The sequence below is a fragment of the Equus asinus genome, chromosome 5 (assembly GCF_041296235.1).
Source record: "Equus asinus isolate D_3611 breed Donkey chromosome 5, EquAss-T2T_v2, whole genome shotgun sequence".
Classification (NCBI taxonomy): domain Eukaryota; kingdom Metazoa; phylum Chordata; class Mammalia; order Perissodactyla; family Equidae; genus Equus; species Equus asinus.
The window spans coordinates 25,569,812-25,582,033 of NC_091794.1; the positions used below are offsets into that span (position 1 = coordinate 25,569,812).

At 48.1% G+C, this 12,222-nt stretch overlaps 1 protein-coding gene across 4 annotated transcripts in view; it reads right to left on the reverse strand.

Moving 5' to 3' along the window:
• Positions 1–12,222, reverse strand: part of SLC12A8 (solute carrier family 12 member 8) — a 126,861-nt gene that overhangs the window by 91,446 nt on the left and 23,193 nt on the right. For 3 of the 4 annotated variants that reach the window (XM_070509091.1, XM_070509089.1, XM_070509090.1), the window contains exons 3-5: positions 11,418–11,564; positions 7,097–7,288; positions 466–697 (exon numbers count right to left, since the gene is read on the reverse strand). In XM_070509091.1, coding sequence (XP_070365192.1) covers positions 466–697; positions 7,097–7,288; positions 11,418–11,564 — 571 coding nt within the window. Of the gene's footprint in view, positions 1–465; positions 711–7,096; positions 7,289–11,417; positions 11,565–12,222 lie in introns of all 4 variants that reach the window. The other variant, XM_070509092.1, reaches the window with a different exon arrangement.

Here is a 12,222-nt window from a genome sequence, read left to right on the forward strand (position 1 = left end):
CTGTCCTCGTCTCCCAGAAATGATCACTGTTAACATTTGTTATATTTGCATCAAGTCCTTTCAAAAAAGAGAGAGAAAATATGACCAATGAAATTAAATCTATTTTCCTCCCCACTCCCAAATCTATTTCTTGCCCACTCCCCTAATCACCTAATATAAGATCAGTTATAAATTTGATCTTTTGTATCCAGTTCTGTCTTATTCTTTGTTTTATCTAAATTTTCCAGTTTTTTTTAAATAGAAAGAAAACAAAAAGAAACAGGGAAATGTGCTAAGTGGCAATGTCTATGTGAAGAGGGGCCTTTGGCCTCTCACCAAGATGCCCCCACTCACTTCTCCAGGAACAGCCCACACTAATTATAGGGAAAGCCTATCGGGGCATAGTCTGGCAAACTCACACCTATAAACATCTAGAAAGCAGGGCAGACCCCCATAAGGCCATCTGCTGAACTCCAAAAGGCTTACCTGGGTCCAGGTGTGTGAAGGAGCCCACCACAAAGTCCAGTGTGGACACAGCCAGCAGGAACAGCAGCAGCAGCTGGAGGCGGATTATCCACTTGACACCTGCCAGGTTGATCCCCAGCAAGGCCAGAAGCACCACCACTGAAATTCCTCGAACAGCCCAGATATTCCTGAGGGTCAGCAAATCTGAGATGGATTCAGCGAAGCCGGTGATGTACATGGCACCTGCAACACACTGAGAGGCCGTCCTGGGTAGGAAGAGTCAGCAAGAGAAAAAAGTGTCAGGAGCCGGTGGCCAGAGCTGCCGGCACTGAGGACGTGGCTTGGCCCTCTCGGGGCTCAGCACCTGGGAGACAGCCTGGGGTTAAGTTAAATGGGCCCTTCCCGCCTGGGAACCCTGCCTCCCGCCCCATTTCTTCTGGTCTGCATCTCTACCTTCATGCAGAGGGGAGAATGAATGCCCAGCTAGCTGACTGTCAGTGGGAACTAAGATGAAAAGATCACAGGAGGAAGAAGATGGGACTCTGGGCCAAAGATGCCCTTGGACTTCTCTGTCTGAGTTATTCAAGAACTAAATAGAGAATAAAAACACACAAGGGCTCCCATCCCAGAGCCACAGAAGGGCACTGAAGCAAACCCCAGTTTTTTCTCCATTTCTTTGTAGGTCAGTATTATTTTAGAAATTATCTAAAACTTGGAAGTTAGAAAAAAAGTGGGCAGCACATCCTTTTAATGTCATATAGAACAAAGGCTACCCAAGGACCATGTAGGTGAATGTCTTAGTTCTACTCACCATTTACTATGGATTAAAAGTATTAAACATCCCAGACTTAGTGAAGTTGCATGTTAACTTATGGATTTTCTTCCAGCAGAGATGCAAATAACTTCTGTCCAGTGGAACAGATAACCCAAAAGATTTGGATTTGTTGTCCTGTAAGACATCACCCAGTTTTGCATCTAACCCAACAATCTTATCCTTACATCTGTTTATTAAATTGCTTAACCAAGAATTTATGGATTTGATCTGTATCCATCCAGTATCCATTCCTAGCTTCTCAACTGCTCTTCAACATCTTCCTGGCTCCTCATTAATCAATGACGTAAATAAAATTGTTGGCACGTGTTTATATTTGCACGAGAGGCATGATTTTACCTTTTTAAAAACATTCGAAACAATTTCAAATAAATACTTGAAAATAACCCAGGCCTCACTTTCCGCGATTCTTCAGCCCCCCTTCTCTCATGAAGTTTGTTCCTTTACCATCCCCAAGGCCAGTGGGTCCCTCCCATCACTGTCGCTCTGCCTGTGCGGCTCTCCCAGGGCACAAATTCTACTCGGGCCTCCGTCAAGTTCCTCCTTTTCCATGAAGCCTCTCCTCATCTTCCTCTTCCGAACAAATATTATGCTTACTGTCAGTGCCAAGCGACTAATTACCTGGTGCCATATTCTATTATTTCATGCACATGATTGTCTCCCTACCACGACAAAGAATGTAAACATCTTAAAAAACAAACTTTTTATGCTGATTGCACCTCTTAAAATCCCCTGCATTTGTTAAGCATGTTGCAAGCATTCAATAAATACTTTGTGATATGTTGACGGTATGAAAAGTGCTCCAGGAAGCAGGCACCATTAAGTTCCAGCCCTTTTCTGTAAAGACCAAAAGGATGGCACAATTTCTGTATCTGAGGGGAGCTCATGAAGGGGGGCCCATTCTTCACTGGGATCGACTCACTTTGCAACTAGATAGAACATCATGTTCCCCAAATTTACACTAGGCATTCCTGTCTATGTTTGGGTAAAGGAGAAGCCCAATACATGTGAGAGAAATACCACCATCTCTGAGAGGGAGATAAGAGAGAGAGAGGGAGAAATAAACCCATGTTTTCCTGCATTCACCTCAGAACTCAAACTTACTCTTGACTAAATACCAAGAGTGTGATGGTGATAATGATGCTATTTCATCAGTGTTTGGCCAGATCAACAGGACTCTCCACGGGCAGATATATCAGAGTTTAAAAAACAAATGATAAGGGGCAGCCCTGTGGCATAATGGTTAAGTTTGGCTCATCCCACTTCCGCAGTCCAGGCCCATGGGTTCAGATCCTGGCGTGCCATGTTAATGAAGTATGTTAATGAAGTGACTTTTGAAAGCCCCTAAGGATCGGGGCTGGGAGAATCAACCATGAGTAGAGGGTTGGAACTTTCAGTCCCATCCTGTGATTTCTTGGGAGGGGAGAGGGGCTGGAGGCTGAGTCAATCACCAATGGGCAATGATTTAATCAATCATGCCTTTGCAATGAAGCCTCCATAAAAACCCAAAAGGAGAACTTCCACATGCCACTGTGCCAGGACCCCAAACTCCAGGAGGACAGAAGCTCCTTTGTTGAGGAACACACCCTATGCATCTGTTCATCTGACTGTTGATTTGTACCCTTTAATATCCTTTGCAACAAAGCAACAATCTCGTGAGTAAACTGGTTTCCTGAGTTCTGTGAGCTGTTCTAGCAAATTAATAGCAGCCAAGGAGGGGGTCACGGGAAGCTCCGATTTATAGCCAGTTGGTTAGAAGTAGAGGTGACAACCTGGACTCGCAATTGGCATCTGAATTAGAGGACAGGCTCGTGGGACTGAGCCCTCAATCTGTGGGATCTGACGCGTTCTCCAGGTAGATCGTGTCAGAACTGAGTTGAATGGTAGGACACCCAGCTGGTGTCGGAGAACTGCTTGGTGGCATGGGGGGGACACCCTCCCCACACACGGGAGTTGGGTGCAGAACCCTTTTAGGAGGGAAACCAACTTTTTCTTTACATTCTCTCTGATGTGTTAACTGGTTACAATGAATATCCTTTTGTAATTTTAAAAGAATTTTATAAAGGAAAAACAACGACAACAAAAACATATTAAGAGTATTATTCTGTTTATGCAAAAACTACATTTGGGTGCATGTAACCCCCTGCGTCTAGGACTTGAGGCCTCCCCCACACTCTGCTCACTGCTGGCGAACTCAGGACTGGCCTGAGCTCTGGCCTGGGGTGTGGACACCAGCGACTGCTAGCCCTTCCCCAGGGCAATCCAACCGCCCCACAGTGGTCTACCTCCCAACCATGAACACCATTCTTTGGTGGAAAACATCCCAGTCATTTGTTTAATGTATAAATATGTCCAGAGTTTATTATATTTTAAAACTATTTTATCTCCTCTTAAAGTTTATAATCACGGGCATCCTTTTCCCTTTTCATTCTCTACAGAGAAACTTCTAACCCCCCGCCACAGGAAGCAGGGGGTACCACTCACCACTTTAAAGAGAGAAGGGGACCTATTTTCAGGGCGTAATGACTCCATTTTAAGGTATTTGTTTTAGAAAAATTGCGCTTTCACAATCATAGGCATTTTTCTTTTCATCTCTGGGTACCTACCTAGAAACCAGAGCTGCCTGTACATGCCTCTCCTGACACGAAATCCCTGCTTTAAGGTTCAAGTTAGTTGATTGTATGTCCTGCCTATGTGTTAATTCCCATAACAAAACCCCCAGGCCTATATCGGGTCTATAAAAATCCTCCATTGTTTCTTCATAGAGCCCAGTACGCACACATGGCCATTAATAAACGCTTTTAGCCATGCTATTGCAGGCTGAAGCTGGATATTTTGGTGTCCAGGGTGAGGAGCCCCAAATAAGCCCTCAGACCTACAGAGGTCAGTGGTGCGGGGAGTAGGGAGGGGCCTCAGTCCATCGTCAACTCCCCTGGCCAAAGGGTCTGGCACCACACAGCAGACCTGCCACCAGCACCTCAGAGAGATGAGTGGGGAAGGCTTTTGGAGGATGCAGGGCAATGAAAAGATTTTGCAAGCTTTAAAAATATTATTTTAAGTGCATATACTTTCTGAATTTTGACGCTCTAGGGGAAGGGTTGGCAAACTTTGGCCTCCTGGCTAAATCCTGCTCGCTGTATGTTTTTGGAATAAAGTTTTATTGGAACACAGCTATGCCCATTTTTTCTATTGTCTGTGGCTGCTTTCGCACTACCAAGAGCAGAACTGAGCAGTTGTGACAGAGATGTATGACTTGCAAAAACTAAAATATTTACTATTTGGCTCTTTACAGAAGTTTGCTGACCCCCTGCTCTGGGGCAAACCAGATAATCTGCTCTGGCGATCATTAAAAACAAATGAGTGCATGCATGCCCTGGAAAGAAGGGGTTAGGGGTTAATAAGAACCAGGAATTGCAGGTTCAGATCCTGGGTGCAAACCTACTCCACTCATCAGCCATGCTGTGGAGGCATCCCACATATAAAGTGGAGGAAGATTGGCACAGATGTTAGCTCAGGGCTAATCTTCCCCAAGTCAAAATAAAAAGAGGAAGTTTGGCTACGAATGTTAGCTCAGGGCGAATCTTCCTCACACACACACACACACACACACACACACACACACACACACACACACAAAGAGCCAGGAAGAGAGACCCTAAGAAACCCCAATCATAGCCTGGAAGAATAAGGATGACCTGACCTTCCACCTTAAGAAACTAGAAAAAGATAAGCAAACCAAACCCAAATAATAAAATAAATAAATGAAATAGAGACCAGAAAAACAACAGAGAAAATCAACAAAACCAAAAATCAGTTCTTGCAGACAAATCTTTAACTAGACTGATCCAAAAAAGGAGAGAGAAGACTCAAATTATTAAAATCAGGAATGAAAGGGAGGACATTACTACCAATCTTACAAAAATAAAAAGGATTATAAGGGAATCTCGGAACAATTATACACCAATAAATTAAGCTAGATGAATTGGGATAAATTCCCAGAAAGACACAAACTACCAAAACTGACTCAAAAAGAAATAGAAAATCAGAATATGCCTATATAAGTAAAGTGATTGAATTAGTAATCAAAACATTTCCTACAAAGAAAAGCCCAGGACCAGATAGACGGCTTCACTGCTAAATTCTAACAAACATTTAAAGAATTAACATCAATCCTTCACAAACTCTTCCAAAAAATAGAAGAGGGAAGACTTCCCAACTCATTCTATGAGGCCAGCATTATCCTGATCCTGAAACTAGACAAAGATATCACAAGAAAACTACACATCAATATCCCTCATGAATATACACAAAAATCCTCAACAAAATACCAGCAAACTGCATCCAGCAACATATAAAAAGGAGTACGCAGCATCCACACCCTGGTCAGAGAGCCCCGCCCAGTCAGCTACAGACAACACAGAGGCAGGTCTAAGATGCTGACCAGAGGGGCGCCGATGTTTCTGACCGAGGCCCAGATGGAGAGAAGGCAAAGCAAGCAGGGATGCTGATGCAATGGCTTCTCCAGTGGTGGCTGCCAGCTTGTAGAAAACATCTCTGTGAACATCGTTCCTTCCAAGTCAGCCCCTCTACAGGAGACTGTCAACATTCCAGCTCCCTCTCTATCAAGGGTCCTTTCCACCCGTTCAGCACTGGCCCCCCCCATCTGTGGTATCTGCTTCAAGAGACAAGCGTGTTGTCCACCCAGGCAGCGGGAAAAGTGAGAGCTGCTGTTTGCCCATCTTGCAGCCTGCCTGGCTACAAAACAGCAGAGAAGGAAAAAAATGGCTATACAAATCCCCAGGGTAATGAAGTGAACTGATTGTTTATTACTTTACTATGCTTAAAGACCTTTCTCCAAGAAAGTCAAGAGGGTTTCAAGAACGCAGTCTGCCTGCCTTCCATGCGTCTGCCCCACACACACACACACGCACGCACACAGCTCCGTGCCGTTGGAGACTCAGACGTATTCGTGGTAAAATACCCCGCCCCTGCTGCTTAAAAATAAAAGAAGCGAAACGAATGCTCTCTTTGAGAAGACTCTGGTGCTCTTATTTAGACAAACATTTTTCTTTAAGCCGTTTTTGCAAACACCCACCACCCTTTGCACCATCATAAAAGCCCTTTTCAAGCCAAGAAGTGCTTACAAAGAGCCGCTTCTCAACGTCTGCGCTCGGTTTCCTCGGCATTAGGTCACCGTCCCTGTGTTTTAGCTAAACAAGCCTCGCGTTTCTCCCTGCTCTCTGGTTTCCTGAGTCCCCCGCTCTGATGAAGCAGCCCCCTCATTCGTATTCTCCTCCTCAGAGGGCCCGTCCACACGGGGCTGTCAGCCTCCGGTTAAGGCCAGAAGGCTGTCAATGCCTAGAGTGCCAGCTCATCTGAGAAGTGCCTGCTTCTAGGAAAGTCCTTGACACAAGCAAAATGTCCCCTCTTCAGTGCAAAAGCACTGCAGGGACGGGGCCACTGGCTGCCACCTGGGCTCCCGCCACCGTCGGGCACTCCGCTCCCTAGAATGGGCAGCCAGAACAGTCCCAGCGCAGGTCCGCCTCCCTGGTCCAGTCAGGACTCGGTGAGGCAGAGTCTGGCAGAGGAAGGAGCACTGGACCAAGGGGCGGGGCTGGACATGGGCCCGGCTCTGCCTCTGAGTCCCTCTCAGAGCCTGGTCTGCCCATCTGTAAAAGGGGGCAGTTCCCCCAGCTTGCCTCTCAGCAGGGCAAATGAGGGCATGGACGGAGAGATGGTGGCCAACAGCACGGCAGGGGAAGAGCTCCGGCCCGAGGTGGCCTCAGGGCACAGCCCCCCTGCCCCGGCGGCCCAGCTCACCTGTCCGAACACGTACAGCAGTCCCACCGTGCCTCCGGTCTGCCCCCCGAGCACCGAGGAGATCATGGAGTAGACACCGCCGCTGCCCACGCCGCAATGCTCTCCGACCCCGATGCCAGACAGCACGGTGACGAGGGCCACCAGGATGACGAAGGAGACCAGAAACACGCCCACGAGGACGCCCGTGTTGCCCTGCGGTGGAAGAGGAAGGAGCAAGGTCAGCGGTTAGGATAAGGAGCCCTGGTCAGGTGCGGCCCCTCCAGGGAGTAGTGACCACCTCCCCCCACACCCCCAGGGTTGCAACTGGGGGAAGACTGGGAAGCTGGGCCGCAAAGGTGGGGCCACTGGAAAAGGACAAAGGCAGCACCACAAGAATACGGCCTGGAAGAAATTCCACATGAAGGGAAATGCCCTTGCTCCAAACTCTTCAATGACTTCCCATCACCCATGGGGTAAAGGCAAAGTCTCTTAATACATCCATGAGGCCCCTCCTAATCTGACCCCTGGCCACCCCGCCCCCCCAGTCCCTTTCATCCCTCTGCGGATAAGCCCCCAGTACCCCTGCTCGTGGCCCAGGTGAAGGCATCTGGTGTGTCCTATCCCGTCCCTCGAGTGCTGACCCCTGCTCATTCCACTTCCTGGCCAGGTTCACTCCAAAGCATCCTTTAAGACCATGTTTAGGAGATTCCGCCACCAGGCAGCTGGCCCTGTGACCCCTCCTCAGGGCTCCTACAGTACCCAGGGCTTAGTCCTTATCACAGTACTTATCATACTGAGTCTGTTTCCAAGCCCCTCTTCACTCTGGGCTGTGAGCTCCAAGAGAGCATGATTATGTTTTATTAGGACAGTTACTCATTTTGCTGATTTTATATTTTTAAGGAAATTATGTAATTACTATTTTCTTCCTTTGTTTGTGCTTTTAAATTGTCTGCATGTGATAATAAAATATCCTGTGCCAATCTTTAAGTTTTCATACCAAAACCACCACTTTAACATTTTCCAAACATAAGTATGCTGCCAAATTATTCTTTAGAGTTAATATTGTCTATTTAAAAATGATTTTGGCATGACCTCTACTTATTTTTGTTTTATGCCATCTCCTAGAAGGTCTATCTTATTTTTGGCATTTCACATTCACCTTTTTTTCATGATCAAATATGATTTTTCAGGTAAAACTAATGTCAGAACTGAAAAGTAGAGATCCTTTTAGGGCAAAAGGATGTGTTTGTGTGGTAAGCAGCCTCAGAGGTGGCCCCAGGGATCCCCACCTCCTGGCATTCGTGCCCTTGTGTAATCTCCTCCCTTTGAGTGGGGTCTGGACCAACTCACTCATTTTTAATGAGCGGAATACTGCAGAAGTGATGGGCTGTCACTTCTGAAATGAGGATCTAAAAAGACTGTGGCTTTCATCTTGCACGCTGGCCCTGGGGGAAGCCAGCTGCATGTAATGAGGCAACCCTATGAAGAGGCCACGTGACAAGGCCTGACAACAACTACACAAGTGATCTCGGAAACAGCTCCTCCCCTGGCAGAGTCTTCAGATGAGACTGCAGCCCTGACTGACAGCTTGACCACAGCCCCATGAGAGACCTCGAGCCAGAGGCACCCAGGTAAGTTGCGCCCAGATCCCTGAACCAGAGTAACTACAAGGTAATACATATTTGTTGCTTTAAGCTGCTAAGTGTAGGGGTAATTTGTTATGCAGCAATAGATAACTAATACAACTTGTACTTTCACTTTGGATACTTCTGGATAGCCATTTCTCAAAAAAAAATCACCCAGTGGAAGGGTTAAAAGGAGGCCCTTAAAGACAAGAATCAAAACAGAAAGAGCCTGCCCTTCTCTCCTCCCAACATCCCATAACCATCCACTGCATGAAGCAGAGCCCAGGGACCCAGGCAGTCAGCGGCCAGGCTTTCCTCTGCCACCGTGATCAGGTTGATGGGTCTCCCTTGGAGACGGGCTGGAGAAGTGCTGGGCAGTGAGGTGGCTCCCAGGAAGGGGAAAATCAGAGGCCAATCCCAGGAGCCAGAGACTGCCTTCCAGGACGAGGAGGCTGAGCTGGAGGCTTTGTGCTTTTGTAAGTGGGAGCCCTGCACGTCTGGGAGGGGTGTGAGAGGCAGGAATTCTTAGCATCTGCATCAGAGAGGTTGCTAACTCTGCTATAAGCTTTCCACACATTAATAAAGGAAAATATCAGACCCGCTGTGGCTATGGCTAAGGCTGATCCCTGAGCTAAGGGCCTGGATATGGAGTAGAGCAAGAGCTTAGGAAGGTCTGGCATCACCCAGGCCTCTGGAGGGGACTAAGAACCCCATATGCCCCACCACAGTGAAGCTATAATCCCTTGGAAATTGCATATGCGATGGTTAATTTTATGTGTCAACTTGGCTAGACTACAGTGACCAGTTGTTTAGTCAAACCCTAGTCTAGAAGTTGCTGTAACTGTATTTTTTAGATGTGATTCACATTTGCAATCAGTTGACCTTAAGAAAGGGAGATTACTCTCCATAAGGTGGGTGGGCCTCATCCAATCAGTTGAAAGCCTTAAGAGCAAAGACGGAGGCTTCCGAAAGAAGGAATTCGGTCTCCAGACTACAGCTCAGAAATTCTGCCTGAGTTTCCAGCCTTTGGACTGAAAAGTGCTACATCAATTCTTACCAGCATCTCGCTTATCCCATAGATTTTGGACTTGCCAGCCCCCATAATCACATGAGCCAATTCCTTAAAATAAATACACACACACCTCTCTCTCTCTCTCTGCCCTCTGTGGGATAATAGAAAATATATATTGGTCTCTATCCCAGGTTCCTGGCACAGAGCTCCTGAAACCCTTGTAATTTCCTAAATGACAAGAACACTAGGAGCATCTTTTGTCCTATTTAGGCAACTCTGGGACGGCATCTGGATGGGGGCCGGTCACCAGCAAGACCAAGCCGTGATGAGAAGCTTGGAATTTTCAGCACTCCTCCTTCCACTCCTTTAGAGAGGGGAGGGGACTAGAAATGGAGTTAATAATTGATAATGTCAACATGAGGAAGCTTCCATAAAATCCCCAAAGTACAGGGTTCATAGAACTTCCAGGGGGTAAACACTCCCAAATACCAGGAGGGTGACGCACCTCTACTCCATGGGGCAGAAGCTCCTGTGCTCGGGACCCTCCCAGATCTCGCCCCGTGTATCTCCTCATCTGGCTGTTCACCTGTACCCTTCATCATAACCTCTAATAAACTGGTAAACCTAAGTGTTTCCCTAAGTTCTGTGAGCTGCTCTAGCAAATTAATCGAACCTGAGGAGGGGGTCCTGGGAACCTCTGATCTACAGCCAGTTGGTCAGAAGCTCAGGTGACAACCTGGACTTGTGACCAGCATCTGAAGTGGGGTGGGGGGGGACAGTCTTGTAGGACTGAGACCTCAAGCTGTGGGATCTGATGCTATCTCCAGGTGGACAGAGTTAGAATTGAGTTAAATTGGAACACCCAGCTGGTGTCACAGAACTGCTTGGTGTGGGGAAAAAAAATCACACATCTGGTGACCAGAAGTGTCAGATGCAAAGTGTTCTCTGTGTGAAAGTAAAGGAGAAAGACAGGAGGAGGACCTGGGTTTTTCCAGTATCCTCTCCCTCTGCCTCCCCGTCTCCCTCTCCCTCAACAGCCTGTCTGGTTCACTGAAAGCTCTGTGTGAAGGCTGAGAAGGCTGCTCAGGACACACATCTGTCTGGAAGGTCCCAGGAAGCTTTCACATAAGACAAAGAGGCCCTGGCTCCTCCCTGCACGGAGGAAGACAAACTGACCCCCATGATCTCGTGCGCGAGGGTCTGCCCCAGGGAATGGCCCTGAGCGGTAGGCAGTCTGCGCCTCTGACCACCTTCCCCCGTGCACAGCCTTACACACAGGGTCCGGGCATAGGGCGGGAAGGCAACCATGTGGGTGAGGAGCTGGTGTCTCCAGGAGGCACCAGATGAGTTGAAGAATACCAGGAAAGCTGGAGAGGGTCTCAAACTGGAGGCAAACTCGCCATCACTCTGCTCTCTCTGACTCACCTCTAGTCCCACCCATGATGGGCCCTGACTTCTGTGCTCACATTTCTGTGGTTAAATCCACGGTGAGGCTTCCATTGGAACCTCTGTCTGAGGCCCAGGTTCTCAGGATTCTCATTTAAAAAGCAACACTAGCTGCTCAATGTACTTCATCTCATTTCATGGTTCTGGAGCATCTGTGCTTCAGGAGTCTATCGCCTGCACTGAGGAATGCCCAAGAGTGACGGAGCTTTCCACGTTACAGGCCCACAAGAGGCTCCAGGGCCACCAGCTCATCACTCACCACCAGCCAGCCAGTCCTCAAGAAAAGGACAACCCCAAAAATGTTGATCATGCAGGACGTAAACACACCATCCCAGGTCCCGAACAGCACTGGCTCCCATACGAACAGCTGGCTCTTCCACCAGGGCTGGGGCTGGGCCAGGGCCCCCTGAAAACAGAGCACACAGAAGTCAGCTCAGCAGCATTCAGCAGGGCCAGCAAGGGGAGAGCGGGGGAAGTGGACAGGGGGAGCGGGGAGAACTCAGCTTTAAACTACCCCATCCCATGTGCCAGGGCAGGCATGTGTGCACACACACGGTCCTGAAGACTGAGTCTGCAAAAGGGTCTCTGCTCTCTCCAGCAGCAGTGACTCCCGTACCAGAGGAATGTCGCAGAGACTGGCTGTTCAGCTGGCCATTCAGTGGTCTACATTTTCCAGCCTCTTTACAGGTGGATGTGGCCATGGGACTGAGTTCCGGCCACTGGAATGTAGGTAGAGGGGCTGTATGTCACTTGTGGGTGAGTGCGTGAGGGATCCTGGGTTCCAGCTCAGGCCATGGTCACAAGCTCTGGGTAACGCCGTTTTCCGTTTCAGTCCTCCAGTCCTAGAGGGGACAGCAGCTTCCAGCAGTTACTAATCTTGGGGTAACTTTACGCTTTTTGCTCCTCTGGGCCTTCTAATACTTCTGTAACGAATTCTGCGTATTAAATTCCCACATTTAAAGTACCTAGGGCGGTTTCTGTTTTCCTGACTGAACACTGGCTGATACGGTGATCTGAAGGCCCCTTCCACTCCATACCCAGGATTCTACGGCATCCTTTGGCAG